The sequence below is a fragment of the Phacochoerus africanus genome, chromosome 8 (assembly GCF_016906955.1).
Source record: "Phacochoerus africanus isolate WHEZ1 chromosome 8, ROS_Pafr_v1, whole genome shotgun sequence".
Taxonomy (NCBI): Eukaryota; Metazoa; Chordata; class Mammalia; order Artiodactyla; family Suidae; genus Phacochoerus; species Phacochoerus africanus.
The window spans coordinates 1,915,559-1,939,935 of NC_062551.1; the positions used below are offsets into that span (position 1 = coordinate 1,915,559).

A 24,377-nucleotide genomic window follows, 5' to 3' on the forward strand; every position below is an offset into this window, starting at 1 on the left:
GAAACCAAGTATGCTGTAGACCCTTGTATAATTATCCCCACTGCCAGAACAATGGTGTTAATTGTAGCTCTTTGCCACCATTGACAAAAGTGCATATGTCACTTTCCCAGGGTTTTTTTTTTCCTCTTTCTGTCACAGTTCTTTACCCTGAAAATATGATAGTATACAGTTAATGAAGATTCAAAGCAGTCCATCTTTTTTTCAGAGTTCCAAAGGAAGATTTTAAGCTCCAAGTGTACAATTCTTTCTGTTTTGTATCTATTCTGTGAAGATTGGCTTGGGGGGGGGGGAAACAGGATCCAGTAAGTGTACCTTCCTTCTTCCAGAACACAAAATGATCCGCTGTGAAGTCTTCAATGAGAGTGTGGACTGTGTGTTGCTTTCTTTTCCGAGTTTTTATGATATTAAATATTGACTGGTGAGTGCTTTTTTGGCTTGACTGCTACTTTGTAAGAAATGGACTTTTTGTTCTCTTGCTGGAAAACTGTTCCAAATGCAAAAAGAGTGACGAAAAATCGATATCAGGCATATGGATGTGGGGGGAGAGGAGGGAGAGTTTTGTATTTTTCTAGTCCCTTCGGCATCCATTCAGCTTTACCCAATTATCTCAGGCCTTGGGTTCCCTGCCCCAGGGATAACCTCAAGGGCTGCGATTAGTGATGGGACAGGATTACTCCTTGGAATTTCAAGTGCTAAAGTCTACATTTACAGTGACGGCTGTACTCTTTAAATTCCTACTTGAATCTAAAAACACACATCCCTACAGTTTTCTCAGAAAATCATACAAAGTACTTGGGGTATAAATGGTATCTCATGAGCATGTAGGAACAACGTATTGAAATAAGCAATATGTAAACAATATTTAATGTTTACTAATTTATATTCATGTGCAAATAAGTATGAATAAGGACTGTGGCCGTGGAAGTTCCCCTGGGGCGCAGTGGGTTAAGAATCCAGTGTTGCCGCCTCTGTGGTGCAGACTGCAGCTGCGGTGAGGGTTCCATCCCTGACCCGGGAATTTCCACATGCCGTGGGTGCAGCCAAAAAAAAAAAAAAAAAAAGTACTGTAACTTCATGTAAATTTTGAAAACCAGTGTGCTTGAGGATATGCGAAAATTTTCAGGGACCCCCAGACAGCGGTTTAGTCGAAGTTCGACGTAGTGAACAACATTCAGTGATAATATTACTGATGATTATTTTAAGCTAGTTAACACAAGCATAGTGTGATTTATTTTTAAATAAACAACATCAATATTATTGTTTTCTCCAGGAACCTCATGGTGATTTTAAACTATCAAGTAATCATTCTAAAGAGCCAAGCAGTATAACTCTCATCCTATTCCTTTTTTCCTAACACGAAATGACCACAACCGTGGGGAATATAAGGTAATGGCTAAAAACAGAATGTGACAGCCTCGCACCAGTGAAGTAAGGTGCTGTAAATCATGCTGTCCAGCTATTTCTAAGAATCTGTTAAATGAGGCATGAAACCTGAACGGACAGTAGAACACATTAGGGTGATTTTGCCACACTCAGTATGGAAGGCAAGTCCCACTGAGAATTCGTTCGGCTCTTCAAGCCGGCCCAGTCTGTCCCGCCTCTCCGCTTTCTGATTGGGAGAGATATTCCACCCTCATTCTTGTCTGGGCAGCTATTGGCCAGTGGTCCAATCAGTCGTGCGTCATCTCTGCTTTTCAGCACAAGTAAACAAACAAGTATTGCTCAAGAGCAGTGTCCAAGCTCTTCTCAGAAAGGATTCAGCCAGGAGGGTGGTGAGGTTGACTCCATAGTTTGCAGTCTTTAGGGGTGTCTTCACCGGATCCAGGAGGGCCTGTCCTGAGTGAGAGAGGCACCATGTGAGGCTTTTCTTCCCCAGCGACACTCGGGTGTAAAACTTAAGAAATCACATGCTAGTGCCTGCGGCAAAGCAGTCTTAGTTCACTCCTATAACCGAACGCCAGCTCTTTAGTGAGTGTGTAACTACTGATGGACCTGGTGGGTGTTCCACAGGTTCTTTTCGGTTTGTTTGCTTGTTTAATTCTAAACCAGTTCTGAAGGACTGCTGTTTTTCCAGCTTTTGCCTACATGTGGGATTAAAGGATGCAACTGTTGAGACTCTTCGTACACCTCAAACCTCTTGCTTAGACTTTAGATATTTGCCCTTCTTTCCATTCCCTTGACTTTTTTCTGAGCGGTGGGCAAGATGCCATTTTTCCCATCTGGATTCTGAGAAACAGCATGGGAAGGGTTAACAGGGTTCTCCTAAGTCCAAGAACTACTATGGTCCGTGGCCTTTGAACAATCGATTAAAAAATGCCTTACCCTGGGGTTCTCATTGTGGCTCAGGGGAACCGAATCTGACTAGCATCCATGAAGATGCAGGTTCAATCCCTGGCCTCGCTCAGTGGGTTGAGGATCTGGAGTTGCCGGGAGCTGTGGTGCAGGCTGGCAGCTACAGCTCCGATTTGACCCCTAGCCTGGGAACCTCCATATGCTGTGGGTGTGGCCCTAAAAAGAAAAAAAAAAAAAGAATAAACAATTTCTGTAAAAGAGGGTCTCTTCTATCCAGTGTTTCCTCACTTTAAAGAGGAACGCATCCTCCTTTACTGCTTTCTGTAAAGACTGCGGTTCTAAAGAAGTAAAAGTTTCAAGGACACAGAGCTTTCAGGGTTCAGTGTGTAATAGTTCTCTGCTGCAGCCTAAGACTTCCCCTCTGGTTGCTCTCCACCAACGTGGATCACCCAGCGCTCACAGTCATCTTCTTTCTGTTCTGGTGGTCAGCATGGATTCAACTCTTTCACAGCTCTGTGGGTTATTGCACACAGACTTCCATTGCTTCAGCCATCAAGGGAACACAGACATAGATACACCTTTTATCTGAATTACGTGTAATTCAAATGATGAACATAGTTTAACCATTCTTTTTCTAAAACGATTTTCATTTTTTCCATTATAGCTGGTTAACCATTCTTCTAAAGGCAGACATTTAAATTATTTTGTACATTTTAATGTACTCTGAACTCCTCTAGGAGAAAACTGTATCTTATTAGTAGGACCTAGTAGGGAGTAGATAGGTTAAAAAGAAAAAAAAAGGCAGCAAGGCTCAGGTTTTACCACTTACGGATCCATTCAGAACATAGCACAGAGGCTAGTCAGCCCTTCCATAAATATTTATCGCATTCGTTGACGCATTTCTGTTGGTGGAGATGTTTCCCACCTTGGGGTGATGGTGATACTACTCCAGTCTTCTCTAAACCTCTGCTTCATTTTCCTCACTTTTTGTCCTTCTAGCCAGTTTGTTCTTTTTTTCATTCAACAAACATTCAGTCAGTACACAGCGGCCGATTACGTGGTGTTAGTTTCTCTCTCAGGTGACAGGGGTACGTCCAGCAAGGCTGCCCCCAAAGGGAGCGAATGTCTGTAATAAAACAATATGATGGTGCTGTCATGAAGGGACACTCTGAGAAGTGGGTGCCATTTGAGGACAAGCAGTTAGGGGTGCTTGCTTACTGGTACAGACGGGGGAGAAGAGACAGCTGGAACACGGGACAGAGATAGGACAAGGAAGGTATGGTGAGTTTCAGCCAAGGTATTGGATGGCTCCCATTGAGAGACGTGTGGGGACAGGAGATAGGGCCAGACTGGGAGGTCAGGGTTGGATGGCGAGGTACTCTGTGTGACATGCTGATAAGGGGTCAACAGAGCCATGAGATTTTTCTAAATAGATGAGTGAAGCCAAGAGTCGGCTTTTGTTGATGTGTTGCTGTTTGCAGGAAGAGGGTGGAGGATGGTTTAAAACACTGTCCAGGAGTTCCCGTCATGGCGCAGTGGTTAACGAATCCGACTAGGAACCATGAGGTTGCGGGTTCGGTCCCTGCCCTTGCTCAGTGGGTTAACGATCTGGCGTTGCCGTGAGCTGTGGTGTAGGTTGCAGACGCGGCTCAGATCCCGCGTTGCTGTGGCTCTGGCGTAGGCCAGTGGCTACAGCTCCAATTCGACCCCTAGCCTGGGAACCTCCATATGCCGCGGGAGCGGCCCAAAGAAATAGCAAAAAGACAAAAATAAATAAATAAATAAATAAATAAAACACTGTCCAGAAGCAGGGAGGGCAGTTACATGTTTTTCAAATGCCTGGAGCTAAAATGGTCAAGATTTGAAGTACAGCATTACTATTTTGTCAGAAGGTGCACTTCCCTGTTTACGGGGTTCTGTGGATTGGGGCAGGCCAGCCTCTTCTCACTTGCCGACCTCCTTGTGGCGGTAGTAGTGGATAGCCAGGACCTTGTGGAGGCTGGGCCCAGGGGACTGGCCGAGTCACTATTTTCTTTCTTTCTTTCTTTTTTTTTTTTTTGTCTTCTTGACTTTTTAGAGCTGCACCTGCGGCATATGGAGATTCCCAGGCTAGGGGTCAAATCAGAGCTATAGCTGCCAGCCTACACCACAGCAACACAGGATCCCAGCTGCGTCCGTGACCTACACCACAGCTCATGGCAACGCTAGATCCTTAACCCACTGAGCGAGGCCAGAGATCAAACCTGTGTTCTCATGGATACTAGTCAGATGCGTGGCCACTGAGCCAGGATGGAAACTCCAAGGTCACTATTTTCTATGTGAGGAGCAAGACTCCACACCTGACCAGAAACACGGGGGGTGGTCTGTGGATTCTTAGCTTCCTGCTGGACCCAGGGCAGCAGCTCCAGCACTTCAAGGTGCTAAAGTCAGTCTTGACCAGAGTGGATTTAGGCCCACTCAAGATGAGCTCCCATAATCCTATAATCATGTCTGCACCCCTGGCCCGCATCTATGCAAGTTTCCCCTGATCAGTGCTATTCAAGGTGAAACCTTTGTCTTCAGAAGGCTCCACCCCTGCCGGGGGTGGGGGGCCTTGACCTTGGAGCACACAGTAAACAAGGTAATTAGGGCACAACAAGATCAGGTGGATGACACACCTGGGGTGATTCCTCCTTCCCATTACAACCAAGGTGGAAATGAGTGAATGTCAGTTTTTAGGTGAAAGGCGCAGTTCAGGGTTCTATTTGGCTTAGGTGGTTCTGGGAGCTCTAAGTTCGTGCCCTTCCTCTGGTCCCCCACTCATGCCTCTGGTTACCCTCCTGGGTTTTGGGGAGATGAGAGGGCACCCTTGGGCCCATCCTGGGGAATCCTGAGTGGGGAGTCCTTGAGGTATCCCTTCTGGTGGGGTTCCTGGGGGTTCTCTGGGGCGTTCTGGGGGACTTCTCCAGGCCTTCCTGGGGGTCCGCACAACACTTTTCCCGCCGGGGGGTCCAGGGGGCTCCTTTAGCGCTTCCTGGGGGGGTCCGGGAGTGGTGTCCTCCAGGCCTTCTTGGGGGTTTCTCCAGGGGATCCTCAGACCTTTCTTGGGGAGTCTTCAGGGGGGTTTTGGGCGGAATTCTCGGGCGCTCCTCAGAGACCTCCTGGGAGGCTCCTGGGGGTGGCGGTGTGTGTCCTCTGGACCTCCCTGGCGGGTTCTCTGGGGATCCTCAGGGGGTTCTTCTGCGGGGCCCTGGGGGGGTCCTCCGGACCTTCCTGGGGAGTTCTGGGGGTGGGGAGGTCCCCGAAGGGTCTTCCAGGCTGGCCTGGGTAAAGGTGGTGAGTTCGACCCACACACTCGGCAGCGCACCTTCTGCTGCCCACGCCCAAGTCCTCGTCGGGAAGGAGTGGCTGTCGCGCGTTGTCAGTGACAATCTTTCCCCGCGCTCCGTCCGGGCGTGGAAATGGAGAATGCCGGCAGACCTCAGGTGAGCGGAGGCCGGGGCTTCCCAGAGGGCCTGGGGCTGCGGGGGGAAGAGGTTCCCGCTGAGACCCGGCGGGCGGTGGCAGGAAAGAGGCGTTCGAGGTTCCCCGACCCCTGGCGGAGACTCAAGCAGAAATGGCGACGTGGGCGTGGCTGTGCACGGAGGGCGTGGCTCGGCGGTCGGGCACGCGCCTGGGCTCTCCTGGGGGCGGGGCGAGCTCCCCTGCGGGGCGGGGCTCGGCTCTCCGGCGGCGCCTGCGCACAGGCGGCGGCGGCGCGGCGGCCGTCAGTCGCCGGCATGGCGGTGTGCGCTCGCCTCTGCGGCGTGGGCCCGTCGCGGGGATGCCGGCGCCGCCAACAGCGCCGGGGCCCTGCCGAGACTACGGCGGCAGACAGCGAGCCGGACACGGACCCCGAGGAGGAGCGCATCGAGGCGGGCGCGGCGACGCTGTGCGGGGTGGGGGGCGGCCGGAGCGCGGGCCCCTCGTCGCCCCCGCGCTGCTCGCTGCTGGAGCTGCCGCCCGAGCTGCTGGTGGAGATCTTCGCCTCGCTGCCCGGCACCGACCTGCCTAACTTGGCCCAGGTCTGCACCAAGTTCCGGCGCATCTTGCACACAGACACCATCTGGAGGCGGCGCTGCCGGGAGGGTGAGTGCGCCGGGGCGGGGCCTGGGCCTGGAGGGGGCCTGGCCGGGAGGGGCTTGGGGCGGGGGCCCCACGGGCTCTAGAAGGGACCCTGCCACAGATCCCGGGCGCGGAGTCCGGGCGAGGTGGGCTTCCCGGGTGGGCAGCGGGCCGGGTTCTGCCCACATGGGGTGCTCAGAGAGGGTTAAGGGGTCCCCCGGCTGAGGGGGCCAGGACGCCAGAGCAGTGACGCGTGCTGGGGCTGGGTTTAGGCCGGGGAGCAACTGACGTCTGTGGCATCCAACTTGGTCCCCAGCCCCTGAGGGCGGAGCTGACGGGAGCAATGAGGGTGAACTTGAAGAGTTAGGGGAGCCCGAGTGTTTGGAGGCGCTCCTGAGGACGAGAAACTGGTCTGTGACGCGGTGGGGGCCGCGGGACGGCGCTGGAGAGGGCTGATGGACCCCCAGGGATGCTGGTGGCCGAAGTGAGGGTAGTGAGTAGTTTTGAAACAAATCCCAGGAAGAAAGCGTTACCTAATCCAGAGTTCAAGGCTCTCTGCATTCCTAACCTTCTGTGTTTTGGTGCAAAGAATAGTTAAGAAAAAAATCAAACAAGGAAGGACAACAAAGGGGAGAAGGTGAAACTCATCGGAGACCCCTGCAGTCTAAGACAGGCCACTCTTAAAATTTTGGAAAACATTTATCTCCTTATCCACCTGCAGAGTCAGGCACACCTTTTTACTTAAACGGGGAGGTACTATTTCTTTTCTTGTGGACATGGTTTCGTATAACGGCTTCATAGGGTTACACTGTCTGTGTATGCTACAGACTAGTCCCTTACTGATAGACTTTAAATTTGCAGTTTTCCCTTCTCATAGACAGTGATATCAAGACTGCCTTTATGCCTCAGAGAGGCGTTGATGTGACTTACCTGTCCCTCGTAGAACTTCGGAGATTATCTTCTTAGGGTGCACGTCCCAAAGTGGGGGGCTGTGGACAGCAGGGTGTGTGCACGTTGGTGACACCTTAGATACTCATTGCCCAGCTCTTGATGTTTGCACCCTGGGAAGACTGCATTAAAAGGCCTCTTTCCCCAGATCCTCCCCAGAATGGGATCTTCAGTCACCTTGTCTCTGCTGTAAAGCTCAGTGGTCAGGACTCTGGATTTATAATCACTGGCCAGGCTCTGTTTGTCTGCCGTGAGTTCCTGGACCTGCTGCTTCACCTTCCCAAGTGTTCCTGGGAAGTGCTGCTCCCCTAGGGTGACTTTGAGGGCTAGATGAGATGACGCGGTGAACACCTCACCCCCTGAATGATAGCTGTTTGGTTCTTGGCCATTTTTTTTTCACCTTGTGTGAATTCCCTATTTGTGGGGTTTTTTTTTGGGGGGGGTGTTGTTATTTGTTTTAGTCTCTTTTTCTTTTAGGGAGTTTATTTTGTCTTACAATTTTGTAAGAGTTCATTGAATATTAACAGTGTTAACCTTTTGTACATGTGGCAAGGGAATTTCTTTTGACATTCTGAAATAGAGGCAGAGAGCATTCCACCTTTTCGTTGGTTTTGTTTTGCATTCTGTACACCTGAGACTGATTCGACACAGATCATTTGTGCTTTGAGGGGTTTCTCCATCAGTCAGGCAGACCTTTGTGGTGTCTGGGGGGGGGTGGTCTCTGGGGAAACTATATGTAGCTCAATTCTAGGAACAGGGGGTGGCAGAAGACTTTCGTATGATCTAAAACTCAAAGGTATGCCGCAGAGTAAAATTAATCAGAGGTACCGCTCAGGGCACATTCTCATGGCTGCTAATGGAAATGTAAAAAGTCCTCATGAAGATGGAGAGAGACGTTGAGGGGCAGACATAGAAGGACCTTCAATCCTTCCTTTCCTGCTGCTGGTCTCAGTTCAGCTTTCCTGGGACAGCAGACACTGTGATGTTGGAATCAACGCCTCTTGTTCTCCTGGCAGCTAGGAGACTTCATCTTGAGAAATTAAAAAAAAAAGAAAGACAAAAGTGATCAAACAGGCATATTCCTAGCCATCCCAATACGTAGCAGGTAAGTCTTCAGTCATATTTGCTTTTCCTTTCTCTCCCTTTCTCGTAAAGAGCACGACTCACCTGACACTCCGGTCCCTGCTGACCGCCCCGTCCTTCCCACTCCCTGGAAGCCGCTGCTGTTGTGTGGGTTGAGTTTATTTGTCTATCTGGGAACCTGTAACATCGCCAGAGTGTGACATTGTTTGGTGGTGATTTAATTTTTAGAAATATGTCATAGCGGCAGTATTGTGCATCTCCTTTTCCCCCATCACCTTGTGTTTTTAAGTTCTGTCCATGTTAACACACTTGAGCCTAGCTCAGTCTTCAGCACTGTGCGATGGTTCATGATTTGAAGAGGTCACGTGTGTTCCTTTGCTTATTTTTGATCTTTTCATTCTACACAGTGTGATGGAGAACAATCTCCTGTGTTAGGGCAGGTAAATTTGAAAGTTTCTCTAAGGAATGTATCCGGAAGTGTTGTTGCCTGGGAGTTCCCGTCGTGGCACAGCGGAAACAAGTCTGACTGGCATCCATGAAGATGCAGGTCCGATCCCTGGCCTCGCTCAGTGGGTTAGGGATCCAGCGTTGCCGTGAGCTGTGAGGTAGGTCGCAGACTCGGCTTGGATCTGGTGTGGCTGTGGCTGTGGCTGTGGTGGAGGCTGACGGCTATAGCTCCGATTTGACCCCTAGTCTGGGAACTTCCATGTGCTGAGAGTGCAGCCCTAAAAAGACAAAAAAAAGAAGAAGAAGAAGAAGTGTTATTGCTTGGATAGTGGGCTGTGAGATTTGCAGTTTTACTGGATACTGGCCAGTTACTTTTTCGAGTGATTTTTTTTTGCTCCAGATATAACACAGTTATATTTTACTCTTTGCACACCTGTCCCATGAGGGCATGCCTAGGCAAGTTGCTAAAGGTGAGAGGAATGCCCCATGTGCATCACAGAGTAGCTGCCTTTGTGGTCTGGCTCCTTTAATCCAGTGTTTGATAAATTCTGTCTAGTTTGAACTATGGATTTCTGAAAATCTGTGCGAATCTGGGTGAGAAACAGCCCCTCATTTTAATTTGCAAATGCCTGATAACTGCACATTTAGGGAGTTCCCTGGTGGTCTGCCGGTTAGGACTCCACACTTTCACCACTGTGGCCCTCGTTCAGTCCCTGGTCTGGGAACTGAGATCCCACATCAAGCTGCTGCACACTCTGGCAGAAAAAAAAAAAAAAAAAAAGCAAGCACATTCAGGAGCTCCCATCGTGGCTCAGCGGTTAACGAGCCTGACTAGTATCCATGAGGACTCCGGTTCCATCCCTGGCCTTGCTCAGTGGGTTAAGGATCCAGTGTTGCTGTGAGCTGTGGTATAGGCTGGAGGAACCTCCATATGCTGCAGGTGTGACCCTAAAAGACAAAAAGAAAAAGAAAAAAGAATGCACATTTATTTATTTATATTATTATTATTTTTGTCTTTTTGCCATTTCTTGGGCTGCTCCCACGGCATATGGGAGGTTCCCAGGCTAGGGGTCTAATCAGAGCTGTAGCCACTGGCCTACACCAGAGCCACAGCAACCTAGGATCTGAGCCGTGTCTGTGACCTACACCACAGCTCACGGCAATGCCGGATCGTTAACCCACTGAGCAAGGGCAGGGATCGAATCCGCAACCTCATGGTTCCTAGTCGGATTCATTAACCACTGCGCCACGACGGGAACTCCCAAAGAATGCACATTTAAAAACATAACTCTTGGAGTTGCCGCTGTGGTGAAGTGGGTTGAGAATCCGATGGCAGTAGCTTGGGTTGCTGCGGAGACGTGGGTTCTGTCCTCAGCCCAGTGCAGGGGGTTAAAGAATCTGGGCCTGCAGCAGCTCTGACATAAGTTGCAGCTGCAGCTCAGATTCAGTCTCTGGCCTACGAACTTCCATGTGCTGTGGGTACAGCCATAAAAATAAATAAATAAAAACACAATTATTGGCAATTTGGATTTTTATTCTTCACGCACCCTTAATTTTTGCCCTTTTTCCCCCCTGTTATTTTTTCTTGTTGATGTGTGGCTTTTAGGCATGTAATCTGGATCAATGTCTTTTTAATATGTACAAACGTTTTCTCATAGTCAAATAGTCATTTGCTTTTTAACTTCACTTATAGTGACTTTTGCAAAAGTTACAGTGTTAATTGAAGTTACAAACTTGGCGGCATATATGGAAGTTCCCAGGCTGGGGGTCCAATTGGAGCTGCAGCTGCTGGCCTACCCCACAGCCACAGCAATGTGGGATCCAAGCCACGTCTCTGACCTACACTGCGGCTCATGGCAATGCTGATCCTTAACTCACTGAACACGGCCAGGGATGGAACTCACATCTTCATGGATACTAGTCAGGTTCATTTTCTGCTGCAGGTTCATTTTCTGCTGAGCCACAACAGGAACTCGGAAGTTTCCAACTTTTTACTTTGGCTTAAAGTAATCATTGTTGGTCCTGAGGTTATGAAGACGATTAACAGCTGGGTCTTCGGTTTCACTGGTTCATTCTGGTGGCTCTCATTTCCAGCTCATCGGGGTCCACTGCTGGACCGTCGGCCGTCCCACGTGTGGCATTCATAGGGTCTTATAGGGTCAGTTTAATCAGGGCTGGAATGTGTGTAAGAACAGTCATGTGTGAGACAGACTTGATCTTATTTCCTGAGCCTCAAAACTTCTGTGCTGAACTAGACGTTTGGTCATGGTGGGTGTTGAAGCCAAAGCCAAGTCCACAGAGGCAGAAACTAAGCCCTTTGCGGCCCTGGTGAGCAGGAGGAGGCTGGGCCCAGTCGGTCCTGTTTCCTCTGGTTTCCTGACCCCAGAGCTCCAGGTGCGGCTCTGATGTTTGGTGACGTGTCCTGGGAGGGTGAGTGAGACCGTGAGCCTGCACGGTGGCGGCTAAGGGTTACGCGTTTGCGTTCTCCCTTCTGATCATTGGATTTCCCAGAGAAGACAGGCCACAGAAGGGGCGCGGGGGCGGTCAGGGGAAGTGGACCCCTGTGTTTCATTGCCTCAGAGAGTTGGGGGCCCTGACTGACTTCCCCGGCTCAGGCAGGGCACGCATGTCGTGGGCTCTCTCTCCGTAAAATGACAGAACTCTGGGGCAGGCGGGAGCGACACACAAAACTTAAAAAAATAAGGTGGCTGTTTATAATGCTCATGATTTTCAGTGTCCTAGCAATAATAAAGCAATAACAATAAATCAGTTATTTTTATTTGGTCTTTCTAGCCCCCTGCCTATTGGAGCTGTTGGATTAAATCTCTTCTCTGGTGTTTTTCCTGGCAGATGAAGGAAAGTTGCCTCTGTGAAACCCAAATCTGTGCTCCTGTTTGGAGGCGAGCACACACCAAAGAAGTGATATTTCCACTCTTACAGGAAACCAAACCAGAGCAACCGCAGCCTCCAGGGCAGGCGCAGGGTTGGAGGCAGGCTGAGCAGTGTTTTGACGCATCACTCCTTTGGCTACAGGCCTCCTGCAGTTGCTTGCTTGTGGGGCTATAAATACGCTGTCATTTCTCAGAGTACAGGGTAGCAGCCAAGTCCGTTCTTTGCCTTTGACCCTTGACGAAGCTTTTCTTGGTTAATGCTTCACTGCTTGTTCGGTGGGTTTTGAAATGCTAGCCATTTTTTAACACTGTTCGTCTGTGTTATGCAGCGCTTCCTGAAATCTGCCTGAGGCTCATGAGTTTAGAAAATTCAGACCATGATTCTAAATGGAAACATTCAAATAATAACAAAAGATACCTTTAGAAACAGAGGAAATGGTCACATCTGTGTTCTCCTTCCCACACAGGATGCTTAAGTATTGAGACACAAAGATTTCATCTTACTCAGCTCAATACCTGCCAGTGTCAGGTTTTGAATTTATAATGTATGATTTACCCATTTAGTCTCTTGATGGTAAGTCTTTTGATGACACCTGGAGTAATATTTAGGTTTTTTTTTTTGGGCCACCCCTGGCATCCAGGGATCATCTCTAAGCCGCAGCTGCTGCAGTGCCAGATCCTTAACCCACTGGCCGGTCTGGGAGTCGAACCTGTGTCCCAGCGCTCTCAGGATGCCGCTGCTGATCCTGTGGCACCACAGTGGGAGCTTGGCGTAATAACTGTATGGTGTCTTGATGAGTTGTAGGTCAAAAGTGCATTTAAATCCCACCTTCATGAAAAATACCCCTTTCACATAATGTATGAGCTGTATGACAGAAAGGGAAGCTTAAAAACCAATGTGCAATTTTGTATTTGCATGCCGGCGAAAACACTCTTTCTGTTCCCGCTCGATGTGCAGATGTGAAATGTGAGGAATGTGGCTCTTGTTACATGAGGCTGAAGGCGGGAACAGCGTCCAGGGAAGAGGTGGAGCGGGCAAGTTGTTGATTTCCAGTCGGCTTTAGGAGCATCTGATGATGCTTGTTAGGCAGATGTTTGTTGAATGTACTTGTTTTGGTGGTGGGGGTGGGTCAGCAGTTGGATAGACAGAGTGTCCAGGTAATAGAAACTTACCTGTCTCAGCCATGAGCCGGGGAAGCCGGGCCTCCTCCTGCACAGACAGCAGGATCTCAAAACTGCAGGGAAACCTTTATTCTTTCCTTCTGTTTTACTCATTGGGAGGACTACAGCCTCTATTTTTGGAAGTTGAATCTCATATGCTGCTTAACAGAGAAACCTAATCCTTCAAGTTAGCAGAGTAGGAGAGGGGAAGGGGACATTTCTAACCTTACAGAAGCAGGCTGGGAAGTGGGGCTGGTGCCCCGAAAGCACCGAGTGAAGACCTCCCCGTGGCGGTATTTAATTGGACTGACCCTTGTGCTTTGCCAGAAAGAGCTGATTGGTTGTTTGAGGTCCAGGCACTGCCACTTGTACTGTTCCACTGTGTTTATAAAGCGATTACATAATGCAGGAGGATCTCGGTTTGTCTTTCTGGCTGGCAGGAATGCGCAAGTGCAAGGGCGTCTTTGGGACTCTGGAGGGGAACACGTGTCCTCTCAAAAACCCAGGACTTTTGAGGACATGGCCTGGGTTCGGACTCGTGAGTCAGCATCACTTTACTGTCCACCTGGTGGCGATGGAGGGAGGAGTAAACAGAATTACCAGGCCTGCTTGTGGGGTATTAGTCAGGAGTCGGGAAGTTTGAAATCTTAGAAAAGGTCTCCCAGGTGCGTGGTGTGACCAGGTGCGTGCAGGTGTACTAGGAAGAAGGGCCTGGGCATGACAGGTGGACCTCCCTTGGCCAGCAGAAGCTGGACGGGGTCAGCACCCCCGGCTGGAAGGGCGAGGCTTCTCAAGATTCCTCTTGACACTGCGACTATCTTTGCAGGGGTGGAACTGGTTGGGAATAAGTCACATTGACTATGTAGGCAGTGTCAGCTGTCCTTGGAAACTATTTGCTTAGCGTCCCGAATATTCTTGGTGTTTAAGAGGAGATGCCTATGGGCTGTGTCCAGGTTTGATTTTACATTCTTCCCATGCTAAGATGAGCTGTCTGCAGAGCGGTTTTTCCAGATCTGTAACATTATTTAAAAAAAAAAGAAAAAGACATTTCATGCAGTTACAGTAAAAGCTAAGGAAAGCAGCTGAGCTGGGGGTCCCCGGGGCTCTGCTGTTGGAGAGCCGTCCTTGGAGGCTCACTCAGAGCAGCTGTGTCAGGAAGCCTCGGGCCAGCTGTCAGACTCCTCCCGAGCCTTGGTGGAGCCCCCTCTCTCACCAGCTCCCATCTCTGTGTCTACTTCCTTTTTCAGCTGCCGAAGTAAAGTTTTAGCTATATTTTATGAAGGGTTATAATTATCCCTAATTTAGTGCAAATGCAAATGCGGGAAATTTCCAGTCAATACTGCCTTTTGGTTTGACTTGGAAAACTGGTTGGGTTTACAGCAGGTGGGAAACGGGCCAGCAGCATTCCTCCAGCCTGCCTTCTCCACTCCTTCCTGCCTTGCCAGGGGCCAGTCTGTCTGGGGTATACCTTTCTTTCTGCCTCTGCCTTACCTGGTGGTGCAGTGGCTTCCTCATGGGACCCCCACCGCCACCTGCATCTCCAGGGCCTTCTCTGCTGCCTCCGCCCACAGGTCACTCTGTCTATGCTGCTTTTCTTTTCTTTCTTTCCTTTTTTTTTTGTCTTTTGTCTTTTTAGGGCCTCACCTGCAGCATATGGAGGTTCCCAGGCTAGGGGTCTGTCTAATCGGAGCCACAGCTGCTGGCCTACACCACAGCCATAGCCACAGCCACATCAGATCCAAGTCGTGTCTGTGACCTACACCACAGCTCACGGCAACGCCAGATCCTTAACCCACCGATTGAGGCCAGGGATGGAGCCCTCAACCTCATGGTTTCCAGTCGGATGCATTTCCACTGCGCCTCGATGGGAGCTCCCGATGCTGCTTTTCTCCTTGAGGCTTCTGCTTTTGCGATGCCCTTGGACTCCAGTCTCTGGCATTCAAGACCCCCCAGGACTTTCCGGGCTTATCATGTGTGCCCACCAGCTTGCTCCAGAGGCTGGGAGTGCTGTGCCCTTCTCGAGGGCAGAGTTCCTCACAAGCGATGTTTATTGGGAGCAGGGGCTAAGTCCCCTCTAATTGCAGGCCCAGGACGGGCGCAGTGCGTGGGTGGTGACATGAACCTTGTCACCTTTGTTTTGACACAGAGCGTGGGCGCAGTCTCTGCTCAGTCTCCAGCTTCTCTTCCAGGGAAGGCGCCTCAGCGGGCAGCGTGTGTCCTTGTGTCCTCCTCCCTCCGGGGGCTTGGTGCCCGGCTCTCTGGTGTGCGTCCACCTCCGCCTCCACACCTGTCCGTCTTACCCAGCTGACACGCTGCCTCCAGTTTCCCTTCCCCGGCCCCTTGGCACCCACCGTGCTGCTTCCTGCCTATGAATTTGACTATTCTGTTCTCATGTAATATTGTCCTCTTGCGACTGGCTGCTTTCTCTTAGCACAGTGTCCTCAAGATTCATTCATGCTGTAACCTTTGTCAGACTCTCCATCTTTTTTTTTGTCTTTTGTCTTTTTAGGGCTGCACCTGCGGCATATGGAGGTACCCAGGCTAGGGATGCAATCAGAGGTGTAGCCGCTGGCCTACACCACAGCCCCAGCAATGCCAGATCCAAGCGTCTGCACCCTACACTACAGCTCACGGCAACACCGGATCCTAGTACAAACATAACTGAGCAGGGCCAGGGATAGAACCTGCATCCTCATGGATGCTAGTCAGATTCATTTCTGCTGAGCCACGATGGGAACTGTGTTTTAAAAAGATTATTTTATTTTTTGGCCATGGTGCACAGTGGCTTGATGTGGGATCTCATTTCCCAGACCAGGGATTCAACCCAGGTCACAGCAGTGAAAGCACCAAGTCCTAACCACTAGACCACCAGGGAACTCCCTCTCCTTCCTTTTTAAGGCTGAATAATATTCCATTGTGTGAATGGACCATGTTTGGCTCTTCCATTCCTCCACTGATGGATACTTAGGTTGCTTCTACTTCTTGGCTATTGTGAATAATGCTGCTACATAAATAGATGTATAAATATCTCTTTTTATTTTTTTGATTTTTAGGGCCACACTTTCAGCATGTGGAGGTTCCCAGGCTAGGGGTCAAGTTGGAGATGTAGCTGCCGGTCTATGCCACAGCCATAGCAACTCAGGATCCAAGCTGCATCTGCAACCTACACCACAGCTCACGGCAACGTTGGATCCTTAACCCACTGAGCAAGGCCAGGGATCGAACCTGTGTCCTCATAGATACTAGTCGGGTTTGTTTCCACTGAGCTATGACGGGACCTCCTACAAATATCTCTTTGACTCTGTTTTCATTTCTTTTGGGGTATGTACCCAGAAATAGGATACTAGCTGGATCATATGGTAATTCTATGTTTAAATTTCCTCAAGTCTAGCTAACCCATTTTTGTCCCCTTTCCCAACCTTTTTTTTTTTTTTTTTACTTTGTTGCCTATTTTTGGGGGAGCAGACACGTTCAAAATAAGACTTTCACAAGCTACCTCACCTAATAATAATTAGCAAGGAAAGTTGCTTGATCCAGGACCTAGAAGGCAGCTGTAGGCGGCCTGGTTTGGCACGCTAACTTCAGTCGTCTTGGGCCAGGTGGGACAGGACAGCGTTAACACCGGTGAGTTTTTCTGCAGGGGGGACCTGCGGTGCTGCACCGACACTGGCCCTGATTCTATTTTTTTTTTTTTTTGTCTTTTTGCCATTTCTTGGGCCGCTCCCGCGGCATATGGAGGTTCCCAGGCTAGGGGTCGAATCGGAGCTGTAGCCACCGGCCTACACCAGAGCCACAGCAACGCGGGATCCGAGCCGCGTCTGCAACCTACACTACAGCTCACGGCAACGCCGGTTCGTTAACCCACTGAGCAAGGGCAGGGACCGAACCCGCAACCTCATGGTTCCTAGTCGGATTCGTTAACCACTGCGCCACGACGGGAATGCCCCCCCCCAATCCTATTTTAAGGGCACTTCCCCTGATAACTTACAGGAAGGTTTATAGAACAATCAGAGGATGCGGAATTGTTCCTAGCCACAGTTTAAAAAAAAGATGTTTCCATCGTGTGGAAAATACTGAACATTTCCCGCAAGAGCCGTTGGGTCAGAATGACATTTTTCTGCTTTGATGGATGTATACTCTTTTGGGAACGTTAAGAAGAACCCACTAAGGATTGCTGTATTTATTAGCACTGCATCGTGCTTTTGCATTTCTTCTGATTATTCGTGGCCTTTTTGTGGCCGGCTTGTCTTCTTGCTCACGTTCACCTCCAGGGTGATATTAGCAGAGATTCACAATGATTTGGTCATCCTGGCTAAAAATCTTAGAATCATTCTGGGGTCCACGTGGTTGGTGGGAGGAGTGTGTTGTTTCTATCAGGCTGGAGGATCCCTGGACTCAGAAACGAGAATCACAGACCAGGTGCCCACCTTCAGGAATGTGACACACGCGGGAGATGCCTGCAGGCAGCGCGGATGCCACATGGAGGCCTGGCCATGACGTGGGGGCAGTCTGGGCCTTGCATCTAACCGGCATGGTGTCTGCACGTGTCGCAAAAGTGCATATGCCAAAGGAGGCCACCCCACACCCCAGCTGCCTCGTCAGCGAGGCAGTAAGAGCCCTGGAACCCGGAGAGGAGCTGTTCTTTCAGAACCACACAGCAAACAGCCTCGGCACCCGTCTTGTGCGGTGACGCTTTGGAGCGCATCGTTGGTCTGAGGGAAGGACACTGTGGAGAGCCACACAAGGTGGTGACATGAGGGCCACCTGGCCGTGGTAGGCATCCTGAGCTGCTGGGGGACCGCGAAGAGTTCAGTGTGGAGCAGAGCTCTTCTCAGGAGTGTAGGTAGACCAGCTCCAGCTTGCTCCCCAGCCGGGACGGTGTGGTGGTTTCAGCTGTCCCCGGGAGGTCTGCAAGCATTGTGGCAAAGCGGGGGCTCTCATTGCTGGTGACTCGTGTTGTAGTAGGTGTCATCCCTCCTTGGGTTCGCAAACCACGTGTTAGCCGGTTCCTCCCAAGTTCCTGTCACTTGCGTAATCCTCCAGAATGGAGGGCGCGTGCTTCTTGGCGGGGGACGAGACCTGTTTTGGTCTGATAAGGAGCACAGCCGTGGCCTGGTCCTCAGCAGGGGAGGCGGGGAGAGCAGGGCCCCCGGGTGGGGCCTGATCTGGTCTCAGGGATGTTTGCCAGGTGGTTTCCATAACCGCCTTGGCCCAGATGGAAGCGTGTGGTTAATGTCATCCGTTCCGTGGAAAAGACAGGACCGGGGTGGGGGGTGTCTGTGTTGTGAGGAGGTGCGCAGCTCTTTGCTGGACAGCCTGCAGCCTGCCTTCTGGAAGCACTGCTGAGGCTTCAGCCGCTTGGGGCCTGGGTTTCCCTTCCCGCCTCGGGGGCAGAGCCCTGCCTGTGCAGGAGGGGTCCGATTTTGCTGCGAGGTACCGCTGCGAGGTGTACCGCTGCGAGGTACCGGGTGGCCTCAGCTATGTCTTTGTTTACTAGTCATTAGCCACCTTGGAGGCTGGGGGGCCTTTGTGGAACCCTGACCCAGTGAGGATCACATTTCCATGGGACACGTGTCATTTCCAGACTCCGGGTTTCTGCGACGCCCGCGCTCCTGTGCCGGGATTGTCTGGCTGTGGGTTTGAGCGCGTGGGCTTCCAGAGCTTATCAGAATGGACAGATTGCTATTTCATTCAGAGTGGAGCTGTCTGAGAGTGGAGTAACGGCTTCGCTGGTGAGGGAGGGTGTCGACTGACGACTGACGGTGGGGAAGGCCCAGGCCGTCTCCACTGCGCGCCAGGCTCAGGAGACAAGGCCAAGGGTGAAGCACGCCCTCCCCGCCCTCCCCCAGGCTGTCAGGCTCGCCCTTGGGCCGCTTTGCGATTTCTTGACTGTAATTTCTCATTCCAGAGTACGGTGTCTGTGAAAACTTGCGGAAGCTGGAGATCACAGGCGTGTCTTGTCGAGACGTCTATGCGAAGCGTAAGTTAATCTGTTACCATCCGCCGACCTTGTTCCAGAAGCAGGTACTCAGTGAGCCCGGAAAGTAATTCAGCCCACAGGTCATTCTCAGACACCCTCTTAAAGTCACTTTTGTCATTTTATTTATTTATTTATTTGTTTATTCTTTTTAGGGCTGCACCCATGGCATGTGGAGGTTCCCAGGCGAGGGATCAAGTTGCAGCTGTAGCTGCCAGCCTACACCACAGCCACAGCAACTGGGGATCCCAACTGCGTCTTTGACCTACACCGCAGCTCATGGCAACGCTGGATCCTTAACCCACTGAGCAAGGCCAGGGATTGAACCTGCATCTTCATGGTTCCTAGTCAGATTCATTTCAGCTGCACCGTGAGAACTCCACATGTGTCATTTTATTTATTTATTTATTTATTTTGTCTTTTTTTTTTTTTTTTTTTTTTTTGCTATTTCTTGGGCTGCCCCTGCGGCATATGGAGGTTCCCAGGCTAGGGGTCTCATTGGAGCCATAGCCACCGGCCTACACCAGAGCCACAGCAACGCAGGATCCGAGCCGCGTCTGCAACCTACACCACAGCTCACGGCAATGCCGGATCGTCAACCCACTGAGCAAGGGCAGGGACCGAACCCGCAACCTCATGGTTCCTAGTCGGATTCGTTAACCACTGCGCCACGACGGGAACTCCCACATGTGTCATTTTATTTTATTTTATTTTATTTTTTATTTTTTTGTCTTTTTGTTGTTGTTGTTGTTGTTGTTGCTATTTCTTGGGCCGCTCCCGTGGCATAAGGAGGTTCCCAGGCTAGGGGTTGAATCGGAGCTGTAGCCACCAGCCTACGCCAGAGCCACAGCAACGCGGAATCCGAGCCGTGTCTGCAACCTACACCACAGCTCACGGCAACGCCGGATCGTTAACCCACTGAGCAAGGGCAGGGACCGAACCCGCAACCTCATGGTTCCTAGTCGGATTCGTTAACCACTGCGCCACGACGGGAACTCCCACATGTGTCATTTTAAAGACAGCACTGTTGGCAGTAGCAAGGAGAAGGTGGGGGGGCTCTCTCTTCTCCATTTTCGGGTGAATCATGACCCTGATTTTGCTCCCATATGGATAAAGGTGATTTTTATGGGGCATCTGGGACCTTAGGATCTGCCCTAGAAGCAGCTCTGGTGAGCCCTGGGGTACCCCGGCTTGGGACCCTAGGCCCGCAGCCTGGATGGAGTGGGGGATGGCAGTCGTGATTGCGACATGCAGCCCTGGCCTTCCGGGGCCCCTCCTCCCCGCCCACTCCAGCCTCAGCTGTCCTACGGGCACAGTGGGTCCTGCCCTTTGCTTTCCAGAGTCGCCAGCAGCACTCCCTGCTGTTCAGAGCCCCTGACCCCTGTGTCATCCTGGCTGACCTTTCCTCAGTGCCCTTTATATGAGGCTGCGAGGGCGTCTCTTGGCACTGACGTTGCCCGGGGCCCGGCAGGCACATTGTCCCCTCCAGTGGAGTGTGGCCTGCATGGCTGATACCCAAGGCTGAACGTTAAAGAATGGAGGGAGAAGGTCCGTGGTGACCTTTCTCTTTGGCCTAAAGTTGACTTGGTGACCTCTCTGAAAAGCACCTTAAATGTTCATTCTCAAACCAGCTTGGTAGGTGTTGGTTTTCACATTCTTTTGAGCTTTGTACCAGTTCTGCTTTGAGCACTGAGACCTGCGGGTGCTTCTGACTGAAACACTGTTATCATGGAAGCACCTGTGATTCGGGGTGGAGGCGGCAGCGGGCAGCGGGCCGAGGGCCTCCTGGGGGCCAGGCTGCTGTGTGGGAGCCGGAGGCTTCCTTCCAGAGTCGGGGCTTGCTAGTTGGTGTCACTGGCTGTGTTCCTTCCTTTCAGTGTCTTGTTGCTCTCAGAGTCGCACCTCCTCAGGTGTCCCGGGCCCTGGAATGGGTAGAGCCTGGACTTTCTCCGCAGCGGCCGGCCCTGCGGGGAGACAAGCCATGGCGAGCAGTCAGTCTCCGAGTCCGGGCTGACCCTCGTCCCATCAGCCGTGCTCCACACGGATCCCTTGGCCACTGGGAGGAACTGTTGGATTGGCCAGCGTTCCTGGCTTAGAATTTGCTTACGAGGGCGAGTCCTCCTGCCAGAGGCTCTGAGTTGTTGGGGCACCTTCCTCTGAGGTGCTCAGCTGCCCTGGGCACGAAGGGCTCTCGGTGTTGGCGCTCAGCTGTGCCTTCCAGTGATTTCCTCCTCCCACCTCCTCTGAGCCCCCTGGGTCCCAGCCCCGCTTCTCCCCACTCGCTCGGGCCCTCACTGCCATCCTGCCCCCTGTACTGCTCAGGCCTGCACTGCCATCCCGCCCCCGCGCTGCTGGTTCTGGACCCCGGTGTGGGCTGGTCTGCTCACGGCCTCCTACTCCTCCTTCCCCATGCAAGGGACTTTGGTTTCTTCTCTGGCTTCTGCTCCACGTCCCACCACCCGAGAGGACATGTGTCTCCAGGGGGGAGCGGGTCTGGGGGCCCAAGTGGTCACATCTCGGGAAAGTGTAACTCTTTCCTGTTTTCCCATCTCGGTGTCCAGAATGATGCCGGTTTGAATCCCAAGGCCCAGGGTTGCAGGGGCGGAAACCGGCTGTGCCTCTCCCCTCCCGCCCTCCGTCCTCGGCTCCAGTGTCCCCGGAAACCCGCATCTCACCTGCCACAGTGTAGAGTCCAGGAGTCCCCCCTCGCTATGGGCAGCTGTGTCAGAGTCAGAGCTGAACTCACCACCATGAATGCACAGAAAGGAAAGTTTTCCCGGCTTTTGGATGGTCAGCTGTTTCTGTGTGGATCTGTTGTGGCAAGTTCTTATCACCCTGCTGCTTTTCGAGTTTGTTAGGCCATTTCGTGGTATCATCGCAAAGCAACTTGATTTCTAAGAGTTGTAAGTGCTCAAAGTAGCATCCTGGCGGGAGGCAGGTGTTAGGAGTCGCCCCGGCCTGTGGCATCTGTCCTGTGGGGGGACGTCTGCACACAGGTGGGCAGGAGGGGAGCAGGGAGAGAGGGAGAGGTCCAGGTTGGGGAGGCCAGGGGGCCGAGGAGCGGGGATAAGGGCCATGCAGGCCTGTCTAGGCAGAGGGGACATGGACAAGCAGAGGAGGACATCTGGAGATTTCCTTGACTGCTGGTTCTCAACCCCTTGAAAATGGTTGCAGAATCCACGGAGTAATTCATTTTACTTGTTATTTATCATCCAGAGTGTTTCATTTGCCCTGGTCAAAGCGAGCTTCAGTTTTCTTTATCACGGTGCAGCAACTGTGCTTTTGTGAGTTTGTTTTGAAGGCCTTATCTGGGAGAAGATCACCTAGCTTCTGGAATAGGTGTTGGAAGAAGGTCAACCCTAGTTCCTGCATAGGTGGTAGTCAGCAACCTGGATTCAGGAAAGAAGGGGTGCTGACTGAGTTAGGAGGCTGGCAATCACTGTTCTTTTTTTTTTTTTTTTTTTTCTTCTGTCTTTTTAGGGCCACACTCGCAGCATATGGAGGTTCCCAGGCTAGGGGTTGAATCAGAGCTGTAGCTGCTGGCCTACTCTACAGCCACAGCAATGTAGGATCTGAGCCGCGTCTGTGACCTACGCCACAAGCTCACGGCAGCGCCAGATTCTTAACCCATTGAGTGAGGCCAGGGATTGAACCCACGTCCTCATGGATGCTAGTCGGATTCGTTAACCACTGAGTCATGATGGGAACGCCCAAACGCTGTCCTTAATCACAGACAAAGCACACATGTGCAGCAGACCAGGGAGAACCCTCAGGGTGCACTGGGCAAGCTGGGTCTCCTGGTGGAGCACAGCGTTCTCTACACACCCTGAATATCCATGTGCCACGACCTCTGCCCTCCACCTCGCTGAGCCCCAGTGATGGCGGCGAGTGATGGGAGCGAGGCTTGAGGGGTCCCTAGCTGGCCTCATCGTGACTTGCTGGTTGAGTCACTGATGGAGAGGGACGTCCATCATGTTCCCTTCGAGCCAGGCCTGCCCGCTTGGCAAGTGCTTCCCCCGCGGTTCTGGGGTGGAGGATCTGACAGATCATGTGGTGCTGCTGAGAGAGAGGTGTTGAGTCCTGTGAAAACCTTTCCCACAGTCGTGAAGGCGGACCCATCTTTAGCCCTTTCCCTGCTGTGTCTGTTCAGGTATAAACCCTCGTGTGAAGTCAGGACGTTTCATGAAAATTCTTCCTGATTACGAGCACATGGAGTACAGAGATGTTTACACCTGCCGTACGTACCTCCCGCTGGCTTCCGCTTTTGTGGGCAAGCTCGGCTGAGAAGCTGCATGGACAGGGGTCCCACTCAAGGCGTGGGGGCGGCTTCGGTCCCGAGAGCGAGCTGACCTTGGCTGTTGCTGGTTTTCACTTTGCTGCAGCGCCCTCTGTGGCTCCTCGGTACTGGGGTGACTCCTGAGCCCTGGCCCCAGGGGAGCTGCACCAATGGCTGGCCGGGTTTCCAAGGCAGCTTTGGGCCTCTGGGTTGTACACGCCTGGATCCCTGTGTTGATGTGCATTTTAGCATTTATCGCTTTTTGAGACAGGGCAGAAGCCTTAAAATCTTTTTATTCCAGGAAGAAATGTGACTGTCCATATCCAGGGTTTATTAGTTACATGTTATGTCAATTTAAAAAGGCGAGACACACACACACACACACACAGTTATGTGGAACACACACACACACACACACACACACAGTTATGTGGAAACAGTTGATTCCTAGATCCTGACTCTTCCTTTGATTGTTGGCAGCACTGAACTCTGGAAATTTTCCTAAGCCAGATTCCGTAGGTGATCCATGCTGTCTCTGTTTTTTTTTTTTCCTTCTTTTTATGGGGGAGGCTTTTTCATACTCATGGCATATGGAGGTTTCCAGGCTTGGGGTCCAATTGGAGCTGTAGCCGCCGGCTTGCACCACAGCCACAGCAACGTGGATCCGAGCCTCACCTGCAACCTGCACCACAGCTTGTGGCAACGCCGGATCCTTAACCCACTGGGCAAGGCCAGGGGTCGAACCTGGGTTCTCATGGATACCGGGTGGGTTTGTTAAAATTGCTGAGCCACGACAGGAGCGCCTGTCTCTGATCTTTACTGGGGTGAGCTGAGATGCCCTGAAAGCCGTTTGCTACATTTCTGGAAGTATGGGGACACTCCTGCTACTCTTACTCCAGCGCCTCTGGGGCTCTGTGTGTCAGCGGTGCCTGCATGGAGCAGACCCACTGCTGAGTCTTTCATGTGCAGTTTATGACAAAGCCTACTTGGCGCAGCAGGAATAGGGTCGTTGGTGGCATTTTTTCTACCCCTGCCAGGCTCCAGACATGTAGCTGCCATGTGCTGGGAGGTGCCATTTTTCTCGGGGTAGGGGGGTCATCCTGGATCAGGATGGGGCTGCCCGGCTGTGGGCACGACTGCTTATAAACCCGGCAGGCTGAGGGTGGCCAGGGGGCTTGTCAGGAGTGTGGGAACATTTGCTGCCAGTCCAGGGGTGGCT

At 51.6% G+C, this 24,377-nt stretch overlaps 1 protein-coding gene across 2 annotated transcripts in view; it reads left to right on the top strand.

Annotated features, from left to right (window-relative positions):
- The first annotated feature begins 6,031 nt into the window (after positions 1-6,031).
- The window catches only part of FBXO31 (F-box protein 31), a 44,614-nt gene continuing 26,268 nt past the window's right edge, over positions 6,032-24,377 (top strand). The window contains exons 1-3 of one of the 2 annotated variants that reach the window (XM_047788787.1): positions 6,032-6,399; positions 18,814-18,885; positions 23,033-23,119. In XM_047788787.1, coding sequence (XP_047644743.1) covers positions 6,051-6,399; positions 18,814-18,885; positions 23,033-23,119 — 508 coding nt within the window. In that variant the 5' untranslated portion in view covers positions 6,032-6,050. The remainder of the gene's footprint in view (positions 6,400-18,813; positions 18,886-23,032; positions 23,120-24,377) is intronic. The other variant, XM_047788788.1, reaches the window with a different exon arrangement.